The 13,117-nt window shown below is 43.6% G+C and overlaps 2 protein-coding genes across 3 annotated transcripts in view; both read left to right on the forward strand.

The window, feature by feature from the left end:
• The window catches only part of igf1rb (insulin-like growth factor 1b receptor), a 37,693-nt gene extending 34,012 nt beyond the window's left edge, over positions 1–3,681 (forward strand). Inside the window, exons 20-21 of the mRNA XM_076155496.1 lie at positions 12–146; positions 832–3,681. Coding sequence (XP_076011611.1) covers positions 12–146; positions 832–1,339 — 643 coding nt within the window. The 3' untranslated portion in view covers positions 1,340–3,681. The remainder of the gene's footprint in view (positions 1–11; positions 147–831) is intronic.
• A 2,989-nt stretch (positions 3,682–6,670) lies between these two features.
• On the forward strand, positions 6,671–10,769 carry lrrc28 (leucine rich repeat containing 28). Of its 2 annotated transcripts, none has more exons than XM_076156199.1 (10): positions 6,671–6,757; positions 7,273–7,527; positions 7,684–7,724; positions 7,809–7,846; positions 7,986–8,123; positions 8,504–8,710; positions 8,800–8,902; positions 9,019–9,203; positions 9,346–9,505; positions 9,594–10,769. In XM_076156199.1, exons 2-10 carry the CDS (start codon positions 7,360–7,362, stop codon positions 9,661–9,663), a joined length of 1,110 nt encoding a protein of 369 aa, XP_076012314.1. In that variant the 5' UTR covers positions 6,671–6,757; positions 7,273–7,359; the 3' UTR covers positions 9,664–10,769. The 2 variants fall into 2 exon arrangements, with proteins under 2 accessions (XP_076012314.1, XP_076012315.1); XM_076156200.1 differs by having other exon boundaries at positions 6,707–6,753.
• The last annotated feature ends 2,348 nt before the right edge of the window (positions 10,770–13,117 follow it).

The raw sequence follows: 13,117 nt of genomic DNA on the forward strand, positions 1-13,117 counted from the left end.
CCTCCCTGTAGGTCCTTTGGAGTTGTGTTGTGGGAGATTGCGACACTGGCAGAGCAGCCCTACCAGGGTCTGTCCAATGAGCAGGTCCTCCGCTTTGTCATGGAGGGAGGATTGCTGGAGAAGCCACAGAACTGTCCTGACATGCTGTAAGTGACCAACACACATGCATCCTTAGTTTAGGTCAACAAATTAGCACATATGCACTCAATAATCATCAGTTCTGATAAATAGTAGAACACCTCTGCTTCTCTTCAGCCAGCGATTTCATACAACAGTGCTGGCTCCCAGTCTGGGTTCTTGGTGTTCTGACTTGTTCTTGTTGTGTAACAACACAAATATAAATCTATTATCCTGGGATGTATCTAATAAAATATTGTTACGTGTAAAAGTGGAAAACACAAATGAGAGAAACAGGCCCTGTGTCACTGAGCATTCACTAACCCATTTAATATAATAACTGCGTCTGAGCACACAGCTGGGTCAGGATGCTTCATTCTCTTTGAGTTAATAAATAGTCACAACATTAGATGTAACCTTGTGGTTGCCATCTTGATATTGTTAGTGTTGTGTTTGATCCGGGCTTCTCTGTGGCAGCTGCCAAGCACAACTGAAAGCAGCATCAGAGCGCCATTTCATTGAGTGTGCAGGGGGGGGCAGGTAGAGATGTTTTAGCAACAGGAACTAAAGACTTGGCAAAAGTAAATATGGGCAGAGACCTCCTGGCTAAGCTGTTACTACAGGTGAACACCTTGATGCGGACTGTGCTAATGAGCGCGTGTGTGTGTGTGTTTGTGTGTGTGTGTGTGTGTGTGTGTGTGTGTGTGTGTGTAGGTTCGAGCTGATGCGAATGTGTTGGCAGTACAATCCTAAGATGCGTCCTTCCTTCGCGGAGATCATCAACAGCCTAAAAGAGGAGCTGGAGCCATCCTTCAGAGAGGTCAGTTTCTTCTACAGCACTGATAACAAGCCTCCCGACGCCCCACCGCTCCATATGGACAACATGGACAACGAGGGCGACGTTCCTCTGGACCCCTCTACTTCCACTCAGCCACAACAAGCCCCAGTCCCCCAGCAGACCCCACCCTCTCCGAGCTCAGAGGCTCCACCCGCCCCCTCGCTCGCCCCCAGCCCTCCCTCCTCCCCCTGCGCGTCAAACGCTGCAACGGACAAAAAGCCCTCCGGCCAGCAGGCGACTAACGGGCTGTTGGGGCCAGGGAACGGGACTGGGCCAGGCATGCCGATGCGGCCATCTCTGGAGGACCTGCCGCCATACGCGCACATGAACGGGGGACGTAAAAATGAGCGCACCATGCCCCTCCCACAGTCCTCTGCCTGCTGATCAACGGGGGGTCACCCTTGCCCATCCACCAGATCATGAACCTTCTACCTGCTGCTCTGCAGAGCCAGATTTCTGGCTGGTGTCTCTTTTTGGAAAAAACAAACAAACAAACAACAAAAACCATCAAAATTGGGTCCACCAGCTCTCTGAGCAGCAAAGACTCATGGGAAGGTGGACACAACTGTCAGCCTATTAGTCCATGTTCTGCTGTACTTCCACACACTTTTTTCATATTATTGTAGTTATGGTTTTTACCAGCTGGCTGTCAGACTGCCGTCGCTGCTGAGTGGGAAGAAGAGGAAAAGTGAAAGAGAAAAAATTAAAATCATACAGAGGGGGGAGCCTGTCTCTCTCTCTATGGATGAACCCATTTTATAAATTGTTTGTTACTTTTTATATCTATTTCCAGATGGGGAAAAAAAGAGTAGGCCTTTATTAATGACCAGTGTTTTGGTCACTTTTGGGCGGGCATTATGGTGAAACTGTTAAGCATATCTAATGAAGAAGCACTTCAGAGAGGTCAGCCTCCGTCAGGTCAACAGTCTATCCGCTGAAAAACAGAGAGGAGAAAAATCTGCCAAATTTGTTGCCAAATTGTATTTTTTTTATAAACTTTTCTCCTCTGCATTTTTGCTCCACTAGCCTCCATTACACCAGATGATCGAAAATGGAAGCCAAAAACTGAACTTTGACCGGGCATGAAAGGGGGATGAGCTTCTCTCAACAGTCCTCAACTCTTCATTCTATTGCTTTTGTCTTCAGTGATCCACATCTGCTGTTTTTGATCTCTGCTGGGCGGGTACCTGCTCAGTTAGACCCCCATGACACGGCTCTCTGTCAAAATAGATCACATAGGCATCCACTTCATCAATCTTGAGAGAGATTGTGCTGTCTAACCCTATATACAGTCAATGAAGAAGAGAAGAAACCTCTCAAAGCAAGGACTGCTGAGGGAAGAGCATAAACAGGCAAACAAGTATGAACACTCGATCTATGACTTCTTATTCTCGGGATTACTCGAGTCCAGAGGTGGTGTTGTTGTATACAAACAGTTTTTTGGTTGTTTCATTTTTTTGACTACTTATTAGTCTTCAACATTTACAACATCTCTACTCGGGCAGAGCCTTTACATACACAAGAATTGTTTGTCACTTTTCTAACTTTTATACGGTTGTAGACATTCATCATGTACAGAAAGAAGCTGCTATTCCTTATTTCTCTTGTGGTTGTAATATAGTTGATATCTATAAATACAGAGAAAAAGTCCTTCAGGTTGGATCTATGAGCGTTTCCACTACAGTCCATTTTTAATGCTCGTATTTGTGTCAGAGATGGCTTTGCTTCTGTGTTGCGTAAACAGTATGACAATTTGCCTTGTGTTTCCTAACACCGGTACCTTCCCCCTCCCACCAGATTAGAGGACAATAATGGTACCAATGATCGTCAACGTCCCAGTCTTCTCTGGGGACACCTCTGCCTCCCTCCTAGGCGGTTGGCACTAGATCCCACACAGGTGTTGGCTTACTGAAAGGGAGACATTATGAGCAAATGGCAGTTTGGATTGGACTTATTCTTTGTTTTGCTCCCCAGCCACGTTCTTTATAGGCGAGGACACACTTCTCAAACGTGCATCATGAAAAACATCTGGATGCCTATTCTCCCCTACTATTCTCGTAAATATGATCTATCACTGATGACTCACCCTCCCATGACATCATCCTGTGGGATCTAGTGACGACCTTTCTCCATACATCATGCTCCTGTAGGAGGTCAGAGGTCAGGCATCACTGCCAGGTCCCAACTGAATCTCAGGTCAAAACAAATTGAAATCTTTTCTACTTTTTTCCAGATTTGTTTTCCCAATTTCTTTCCTCTTTTTCTTTCTTTTTTTTTTAAATCAAGCTGTCATACCCCTAACACCCAGCATGGTGTGTGTGCGCGTGTTAACATTTCTGCCTGATGATATGATTCTATGTCCTTCTCACTCTGTGATTAATTTTCTTTGATAAGTAGTGTTTCTCTAACAGTCTGAAACCAGAGGAGGCAGAGATCCGTTCTGGACGGGTCCTTCACGCTGTATTTTCCTGACACTGGGTTCAAGGTACGAAGCAAATCAAAGCTAGAAGTCATTTCATAAGGCTTGGTGCCTTAAAATCTTAATTTTGGGAGACGATTGAGAAAGGATGTTGGCAGGAGAATTTCCCTTTGTCATGCTTATCAACATCTTCCCATTAGTCATTGGAGGCTATATGATTACTGTATGTTATCCACATTATTTTAACATCCTTTCAAAATGTTGACATTTGCATGTAGATGAGGAGAAACTGGACAGAGAAAGAAGTGATGTTATCTCACTGCATTGACCTTTTTCACGTGTTTTAGAAACATGATCGCACAAGTAAGTAAAACAACTAATGGTTAAACACATTTAGTTTGTGACATCTAACGGAAATCTTCCTGTTGAAAATCCAGATTAAGGTGAACACTCGCACTCCATTTAGTCGCAGAGTTACTGAAAAAACACGTCTGGCTAAAACATGAAGAGATACAAATATGATCGGAGAGGACCAAATGGAAAAGATATTTAACGGCTCATTCACCTCAAAAAGTACATTTGGATTTCCAGCCCAGATGTTTCTTGGTTATTTATGTCTTTCTTTGTGAAGTATAAGTCACTGTAAGAATACCCTGCAAGTTTTTCGTTTCCTATTTGATATTTTGTGTTCCTTTGCTATTTGGAGGAAGGCGTTTGTTCTTCCTTCAAGCTTCCATCTACCTCACTGTTCGTTTTCAAAAACCTATGTACGCGTACGGAAAGACAAAACATCTCATCTCTCGTCTGGCTGTCACGACGATCTCACCGAGTGGTGTTTTGAAATGGTCGAATTCAAACCACAAACCAAAAACCGTCCTGGAGAAGGAGAGAAAGAGGGAGTGAGGGAGGGAGGGAGGGAAGGAAGGAAGGAAGGAGTGGAGCACTGAAACAAACCTGTTGGTATGTGTTTAGTTTCGATTCTGCAGATAACGCACCCGCCATTCGCTGGTGAAATTTGATTTGTACCAGTCTCTGAGATCAAGATGTTCTTTGTTGCGGTCAGGGCAAAAGATTTGTCCTGTAATGCTATGCACTGTGGTAGTACTAGTGTTGCTTTTGGTGTGCGTGTGCATGTGTGTGCCTGTGTGTATGTCTTAACCCCCCCCACTCTCCTTTGTCAATCGACTCTCCATTCCAAATCCCAAAGCGATTGCATGAAAATGAAGGAGAAAGGTGGAGGATGTTTGGATATTCAGCGTGTGGATTTTGCTGGATTAGTTTTGGGAGGCCAAACCATTTGTCCACACCAGTTCAACCAATTCACATATGGGACAACTGACATCACCTAGAAAACACAAGATAATCAAAGCGGGAGAGCACAGGTGTGTGTGTGTGTGTGTGTGTGTGTGTGTGTGTGTGTGTGTGTGTGTGTGTGTGTGTGTGTGTGTGTGTGTGTGTGTGTGTGTGTGTGTGTGTGTGTGTGTGTGTGTGTGTGTGTGTGTGTGTGTGTGTGTGTGTGTGTGTGTGTGTGTGTGTGTGTGTGTGTGTGTGTGTGGTCATTTTCAACACAGCTCACCTTAGTAACGTTTGTTGTCTGTTTTTCGTTACTGCTGCTAGTTCATGTCATGATGTAAATTATGTTTTTGTGCTCTGCCAAATTTTTGCTGGTGGTCATGTTCTGCTCCCACGTGTTCTTCCAATGGGACTTTTGTCACTAAATCAGTTGGATGCAGTGAAATGGCGTCCATGTCGAGGACCTTGTGCTCTTTACTGGGTGTTATGGTAACACCTATGTTTACACAATTTGGGATATAATGGTGTGGTAGTTTGAGTGGACCAACCAAAATTGACAAATCACCCCCCCCCACACACACACACACACACACACACACACACACACACACACACACACACACACACACACACACACACACACATCCCTTAATTCTCCAACACCCACACCCCCCTCTTTTCACTGTCAACTCTTTCAAGGGCAACAGGGCAGGTCTGTAGTTTCAGCATGGGAATCTTGGTGTTAGGGCACTGGAGGTCTAGTTGATAAGTTGATATCAGCATCGGGTTCTGGTTCTTTTCAGCACTCAGTCCAACTACAGCAGGCTGACTGATGATGGCTCCCTGTGGCCCAATGCCAGTTTACACTGATGTGTTAAGGTCCAGATGGGTAGTTCAGTGTTTGTGGTCTGATTTTTGCCTCGCTTTTACCACTGGAACGCCTCACAGAGCGGACATAGAGGAGAACAAATTTATTTTGTTTTGTTACAAATGATGGCCAATTTGTTACCAAGTTTTTGGTGTGTGTAAGTTATTCATAGCCTTCCAACTATTTTTTTGTTGAAATGAATTGTTAGACTGAGGTTTCATTTTTATTTTCTTTTGTACATGCTGTTGTAAGGATATCTTCCTGTTTCAAACGTATATACTGAATACTGGGAAAATGTTGAATGGCTGAAGGAAAAGAGAATGTTGGTTTCTCTGATTCTTTTTTTTCTACGCGTTTACCACAAGAATTAAGATGAATTAAAATTTATGCAAACTGTTTTTGCCTCTTGTGTTTTGTGAATGTGAGCATCTTCTGTGCACCAGTGATGGAACCATTTGACCTTTGTTTTTAGACTCGTCAATTCTGTGGTTCCTACACATTTTCTCTGTTAGCAGCTGTCCTCTGTATCAAATAGGACATAACCAGGGGCAAAGGGTAAAATCGCCCCAAACAACTCCAATCTTACTGTAAACTGCTATGAATTAACTCGATTTTAAAAACTCTGCACAGAATACTCTAGGCCTTCCTACTCATGTTGTGACCCTTTGTCTGCTCTCATATATGAATTTACATTTAGATAAAACATTTCTGACCAAATTGGAAACATCTGGAATAAGCACATACATGTAATATATCCCCTATCAAACTAATTTCATATGTTTTGCCAGTTTTCTCATTAGAAGATTGTATGGAGAAACTTTTGTTAAAATCATTTTCTTATCAAATTACAGAATAGTTTAAAAAAACATTTAGGTACAGTAATCAGTGAGTATTTCATCATGTGTCCTAGCTTACAGAGGGGATTATGAGATTCAGATCAGTTGTTGCTTTAGTTTGGTAACATTTCGAACAAATACTTTTTAGACAGAAATAAAGAAATGCAAAAAAGCAGCGCTTATGTCACGTCACACAGAGTGTTTATACACATTTACCACTTGATGACAGCACTGAGACAGAGCAGGCGTTGTGTGTTGGAAAATCAAAAGAAGAAGAAGGCAGGACGTCGAACTTTCGACGAGAGGGTGACGTCATACGTTGTTTACGTCTGGTGCCAGTTGCTCCTCACCGGGCTGCGATACTTTGACACAGCGCGCGCGTGTAAGTGAGTATTACGCAACGTATAATTTACAATTAAAGGCGAGTAAATTAGAGCTGCACCATTAAGGGAAAGCGGCTATTTTTATTCATGAATGACATAGTTCTAAGTGCTTATGTGAGCAAATAACGCTCGAGTTACCCAGTAAAGCTAACGGCGCTAAGAAAGTCGTTCCCTTATCTTAGATAGAGTTGAGTTATATTCCGGCTCGCTTGTTGTTGTTGAATGACGTATAGCTGCTGTGTGAGCTCATGGAGTCTGACGCGACCGCTTTCAACCACTGCCAGTGTCCAAATAAGCCAATTCGCGGCGCTGACGGTGTGAGCAGAGCTAGCTAGCGTTCGTTAGTTAGCTACTTTTAGCAAGGTCTGATCGCTGTCTCGTGCCACAGTAAAGTCACAACAAAGATGTCTGCGTTCTGATTGGAGGAAATACTCATCACCAATATCCATTACAATAAAATAAAAATGCAGCTACACAGGAGATGAGTTAAAGGATCATTCCGTCTGCTTTTGTTTCAGGATACAGTAATGCCATAAAGGAGGGAGGGAGGCGCTGTAAAGTCTCCTCTCCACTGTGGGAAAGAAGGCTCTTCTTCTTCTTTAAACATGGCAACCGAACTCCATGAGTCCATATTCATGGCCAAGCAGGAGCGCCACAAAAACCTGTTTCTGAACTACAGGAACCTGAATCATTTCCCTATCGAGCTGCTGAAGGATGAAGGCCTGCAGTTTCTAGAAAGACTCTACATGAAGAGGAATTCTCTCACCACACTGGTACGCATACAGACACAAACACAGCCGTGTTGTTCTCTTATGTTACATCAATGAGCTCATTTACTGTGAGATTGACAGTTATTCTCTCTCTCTCTCTCTCTCTCTCTCTCTCTCTCTCTCTCTCTCTCTCTCTCTCTCTCTCTCTCTCTCTCTCAGCCTGACAATCTTGCACAGAAGCTCCCAAATCTAATTGAGTTGTGAGTATTCATTTGTACAAATCAACTGCAATAATCAGTTAAAACAAATAAACAAAGATTTATTTTTCTATTCTTATTCTTAAGGTATTTACACTCGAACAACATAGTGATTATTCCTGAAGGTAAGTCCATCACATCATCTTTTATCATTTGCTTGGAACTTTTGGCTGCCAGACTTTGAGAAGAAGTTAAACTACACTCACACGGAGCTGACGGTTTGCCTTTGAGCAAACTAACAGTGACTGTGGTTTGGATCCGCAGCTATTGGAAACTTGGCCCGGCTGCAGTCGTTGGACCTGAGCAACAACGCCCTGCAGCTCCTCTGTCCAGAGATCGGCCGACTGAGGTCCTTACGCCACCTGAGGTTGTCCGGTAACCAGCTGAAGAGCCTTCCTCCAGGTGACGACCTCATCACTGTCAGCTGTCACTTCCTACAGTCAGGTGACGTTAAACGTCAGCTTTGTTATGATTGGCTGGCAAATGTTAGTGACCGTGGCTCATTCATCAAAGTGGCTCTGTCTCTTGAACTCATTTATCGATTGTAACCAAATTCGGTGGAGGAGGGGTTAATTTTCATCATTGAGAGATGGAGGACTTTTGGGCATTGGGGGAGGTATGCACCCTAATAAGGATCTGGTTTCTCCTTTTAAGTCTCTCAGTATAACAGTGATGTGAAAAATGTATACAGGTTCATCAAACATCAGACATGGTTGTGATTAGAGACGAAATGTTGTGTTCTCTCCTGTCTGTCCGTCTGTCTGACTGTCTGACATTACCAGAGATTGGAGATCTGCAGGACTTGGAGACTCTGGACGTGTCCATGAACCAGCTGGTGTCTCTGCCAGACCGTCTGCACCGCTGTGTCTCCCTGCAGACCCTGACAGCCGACCACAACCGGCTGTGCCACGTCCCCCGGCAGCTCTGCTGGCTTCGCCGCCTGAACCAGCTCTCCATGGCCACCAACCGGCTGAACTTTCTCCCACTCGGTCCGTGCTACCCACCTGTCTGTGTGTGTGCCATTTAAACGAGTAGTGCATCATGAGCAGTGTTAAGATGAATGTGTGTGTGTTTTTAGATTTGGGCCGATCTCGAGAGCTGCAGTTTATGTTTGTGGACAACAACGTGGACCTGAAAGGCCTTCCCTCCTACCTGTATAACAAGGTCATCGGCTGCAGCGGGTAATACACAGTAATTCAGTTTGGTTCAGGTTATGGTACTTCAACCTGAATGAACACTCCCAACACGTGAACATGAGCTGTAACTGACACGTGTCCTCCTGTGATCGTCTCTACAGGTGTGGTTTGTCCTCCCAGGTGTTGGATAGCGGCCTGGGTGAGACGCTGGGCGAAGCGCTGGGTGAGGCTCTGGTCGGGCTGCCAGTCGAAGTGAAGGTCGTGGGCTCGGAGACGGACGGCGTGGTTCCTCTGGAGGAGCTCGCCCTGCGGACCCTGCACCGCTTGTACCACCACCGGCCAACAGGTGAGGAGCAACAGAGTTTCACGCAGGACCGTCACCATTCATTTACAGAAAGAATCTGTTAAAATGACATGCTTAGTTATTCAAGTGATGCACACCCATTATTTTTTGCTTTTGCTGAACTCCTTGACTTTGGTCTTTGTAGAACTCAACCTCCTGCACCCCATCGCCCTTCCAAAGAGCCTGCTTGATCTGCTACAGTTCCCTCTGGGGCACTGCCACCGCTGCAGCCAGCCCATGTTCACCATCATCTACCCAAAGCTCTTCCCGCTCCGTGACACGGCCCTGGCCGGAGTGCACCGCAGGTTAGAATCCCCCACAGAGCTCACACACACACACACACAGATACGCACCGCTTTTCTATTGTTCACACACTTTCTCTCTCCTCATCAGAACCACTGTGAGTTTTGTGGCCTACTGCTGCTCCAGTCACTGCCTGCGGACCTTTGACCTCAACGGGTGACGTCGCTTCTTCTCTCAGAAGCTCCCGATTGTTTTTCTGCCGGTGAACAGTTGTTGTTGATGTCGTTTGCTGTTAATGCAGAAACTTCAAGAAGCGCTCAATCAAGTTGGGACCAGTGAGAGCCTTCAAGTGTGAGCGACGGCGTCTCAGATGATGGACACCAGGTTTGTTCAATGCTTCACACACTTCAGGCAATGAACCAAAATCCTAAATGTTCTTGTTGTTTAAACCTTCCTAAGTCTAACCAGCTGACTGGATTTAAGTTCTGGGGGTTCATTTATTAGCTACTAAATGTGAATAAGTACCACAAGTGTGCTAATTTAAACTTCTATCAGTGTTAAAAGTGAAGTAAATACTAATATCTTGAAGGACAAGCGATGTTTGATTGTTATAAATCGGTATGTTTTCACTTCTGAGGAGGCGGCAGATTTTGCTCCGTCTGTCTTCTCTTTGGTTGAAGTAGAAGTGACAATATTTGGAATGTGTCTTTTCGAAGTTGTTACTGAAGAACGATCAAAGAATCTATTTTAAAAAGGAGTGAGGTGTGTGTGTGTGTCGTGTTCAGCAGCCTTGTTAAAGAAGACGGACCACAGAAACAAGACACTGAACTCTCGTACACGACGCCACCAATCCAGTTAATGAGGTCAAATTCATTGTCGTCATTCAAAAATGTTTTTCCAAAATCTAAAATTAGTATTAGTAACAATCAAGCAAAGACGGGTGTGTGTAAATGACCAGAATTGATTTGATGTGAGTGACTTTCCCCTTTTTTATATTGTGACTTTTTCGTTTTGAAGGAAAATGTCATGTTAACATGTTTTCAAAAGTCAGATTTTATATGAATGCAGACAGATTAAACACTGTGCACCGCTGAAAGCCTAAAGGAATCCACAATGGTCCCATTATTGTCCACCGCCGTGTCCAGATTTTCTTCATCAACCTATTGATAGTTTGACCTGAAAGGTTTCTGCTATCGAATGTAGAATAAAAAGTAGGTTTGTGCACTTAAACCTCTTCTGTTGAGCTGTTTAATGTTTGATATGATGTTGCACATTTGCTCTGCTTTGATTGTGTTGCATTTGGCAGTAAATGTTGACTGATGTTTACCTGTAGTTCCAGTGAATTTGTATCCACACACACACAGACACACACACACACACACAAAGAGAGCGTGAGAGTCAGAATGCATTAAAGGATTAAACACCAACATCAATTATCACATTAAGGGGCAGTATCAGTGTGTAGGTTGCCGAAAAAAAGACGGACCATATACTACTGAATGTGTAGCATACATATTTGAAATGTCCCTCTGTCAGCTACAACAGCAGGGAGAAGATGTGCGGACTCACCTTGATGTTGCCACTCGCTCTTGTTTTCTCCGTCTCTCGTTGTCACTCTCTCTTGTTCTCTTTCTGTCACTCTATGCATGAATAAAATGTGAATAATAATTACCTAAATAAGTAACGTAAGCTGGGAATCAAACCCTGTCCAATCAGCTTCTGTCTGGGTGTTTCACGCTATGCCATCAGTGCTGTGCGTACTTGGAATATGTGAGGGAATAGTCATAATAATCATAATAATCATCACAATCATCATCCCAGCATAAATGATAGGGATCCTGCACTTTGTACTTATCAAGAAACATTTCCTTTTTGTGCCACTGGGGGGCACTGTTGCTCCAGAACTACATAACTGCTTTCGAACGATGTATGTTATCAACTACAAGGCTACCATCTTATATAATACCAGAGGTTTCTGTGGGGAAATGATAGATTTCTGACATTTTATAAAAATAAAACGTTTTACTGAATGTAAAAAAAGGAGTACATGATCATGTTTGGTATTTAGCTGTACAGGAATTTTCTAACATTGTACCTTAATGTGCCAACATCTAAGTCTGTCTTCTTTATGCTTGCATGTGTGTGCATGCTTACACATGACAGACGTGTGTGTGTGTGTGTGTGTGTGTGTGTATGAGTGAGTGTGTGAGAATGTTCTTAGTGACGTGGTAAACTAATCCATCCTAAGCCCAGGGCACCACAGTGGACGTCCATGCGTGAGATATGCTGCTCCATCTTTCCTTCTCTTTCTGTCTTCTCTCTCACGCTTATGTCTTCAAATGTCGATGTCCATGTTTCACATTTTTAACCACGAGTAAGGTGGATAAACTATTTGACCTTTGACCTCTCACATTCTGCCAATCCCAGGAGGTTTTTATTCCCCCCGACCCTACTTGTCCACACACACGTCTCACTTAACCCTTCTAAGCTATTAGGCCGCAATGGGAGCTCCGCCCACATCCGGAGGCCGTGCTGACGGTGCAAGTACCACAGAACCACAGGAGGTCTTGGATGTCATAAATCATCAAGAGAAGCTGAGTTTGTTTCTACAGTTACGATGGTTTTAATGGCATTTTCCATCCATGGTGATATTTTTACAGTGATGGTCACAGTCTGGAAAGGTAAACAAAGAGTGGCACTATTGCAGAGATGCAGTAAATATGGGCCTCTCCTATATGTGTGTGTGGCCTACATATGGAGCATGCAGTTGCGATGTTAGGATATATTTCTCTAGGTTAATGAGTTATTTGTTGTTCTCTAGTAGTGGACAGACATGCAGAACATGCTGATATTGCTCGGGTTGAATTGTGAGTAATGGTCTGGTGTGTCTGTGTGTGTGAAGAAACTGTTAACCTTATTGCCTAATTGTGTGTACAGGCCTTTACAGGATTGGTTGCTGTTGTGCTGTTGTTGAACTCTGACCCCAAGCCAAGCTCCGCCTCCTTATACATCAGTCACTAATTTGGCCCATTATTTTATTTTTCTAACGCCGTTCAGACCACATACAAATACTTTTTTTCCACATATCCACACACATACGCGTGTATCGTCTTTACATTTCGATTAAACATTCAACCCTTTGCTTTTCGAATGGTCAGATTGAGCTCCCTGAGGAAAAAAGGTACATACTATACAATCTATGGCATCAAATTGTGACACTGCCCCATGAAGAGAATTGGTAAAATACTGGCATACTAACAGTCATGGCCATGGAATCAGCTGGATCAAATACTTAAATATATAGGCTTAGTGTGAAAGGTGTGCTTCCCTACAGATACCGTATGTTATTGTTGTTGAGGATGGAGCAGCTAAAAGGCTTTTTTTTTTTCCATCTAAAGCAGAGCTGTGATGGTGATATGTTCATGGCAAATGGTGGCTTTATCACTTAAGCATCACTACAGTGTCTGAATATCAATGTGTGTGTGTGGGGGGGGGGATTGCATGTGTACGTACAGTATATATTACACGACAACTTAAAAAAAAAGAAGAATAGAGTGAAAAGTAAAGAAAATGGGAGGAGTGATCTAAAATCCATGACGCTATCAAAGAAGCACTATGTACAATGTTAGAATGGATCGAGTAACGGACTATATTATTTTATTTAACAAAGATCC

This window comes from Genypterus blacodes, unplaced genomic scaffold (genome assembly GCF_046128005.1).
Source record: "Genypterus blacodes isolate CSIRO-AG114 ecotype Tasmania unplaced genomic scaffold, CSIRO-AGI_Gbla_v1 ptg000067l_1, whole genome shotgun sequence".
NCBI lineage: Eukaryota > Metazoa > Chordata > Actinopteri > Ophidiiformes > Ophidiidae > Genypterus > Genypterus blacodes.

Excerpts from the sequence above, each read along its gene's own strand:
- lrrc28 (XM_076156199.1), top strand. The coding sequence starts at position 7,360 with ATGGCAACCGAACTCCATGAGTCCATATTCATGGCCAAGCAGGAGCGC. Across the intron at positions 8,124-8,503 it reads GCTGAAGAGCCTTCCTCCAG|AGATTGGAGATCTGCAGGAC; the intron begins GTGACGACCTCA and ends TGACATTACCAG. Across the intron at positions 8,903-9,018 it reads AAGGTCATCGGCTGCAGCGG|GTGTGGTTTGTCCTCCCAGG; the intron begins GTAATACACAGT and ends TCGTCTCTACAG.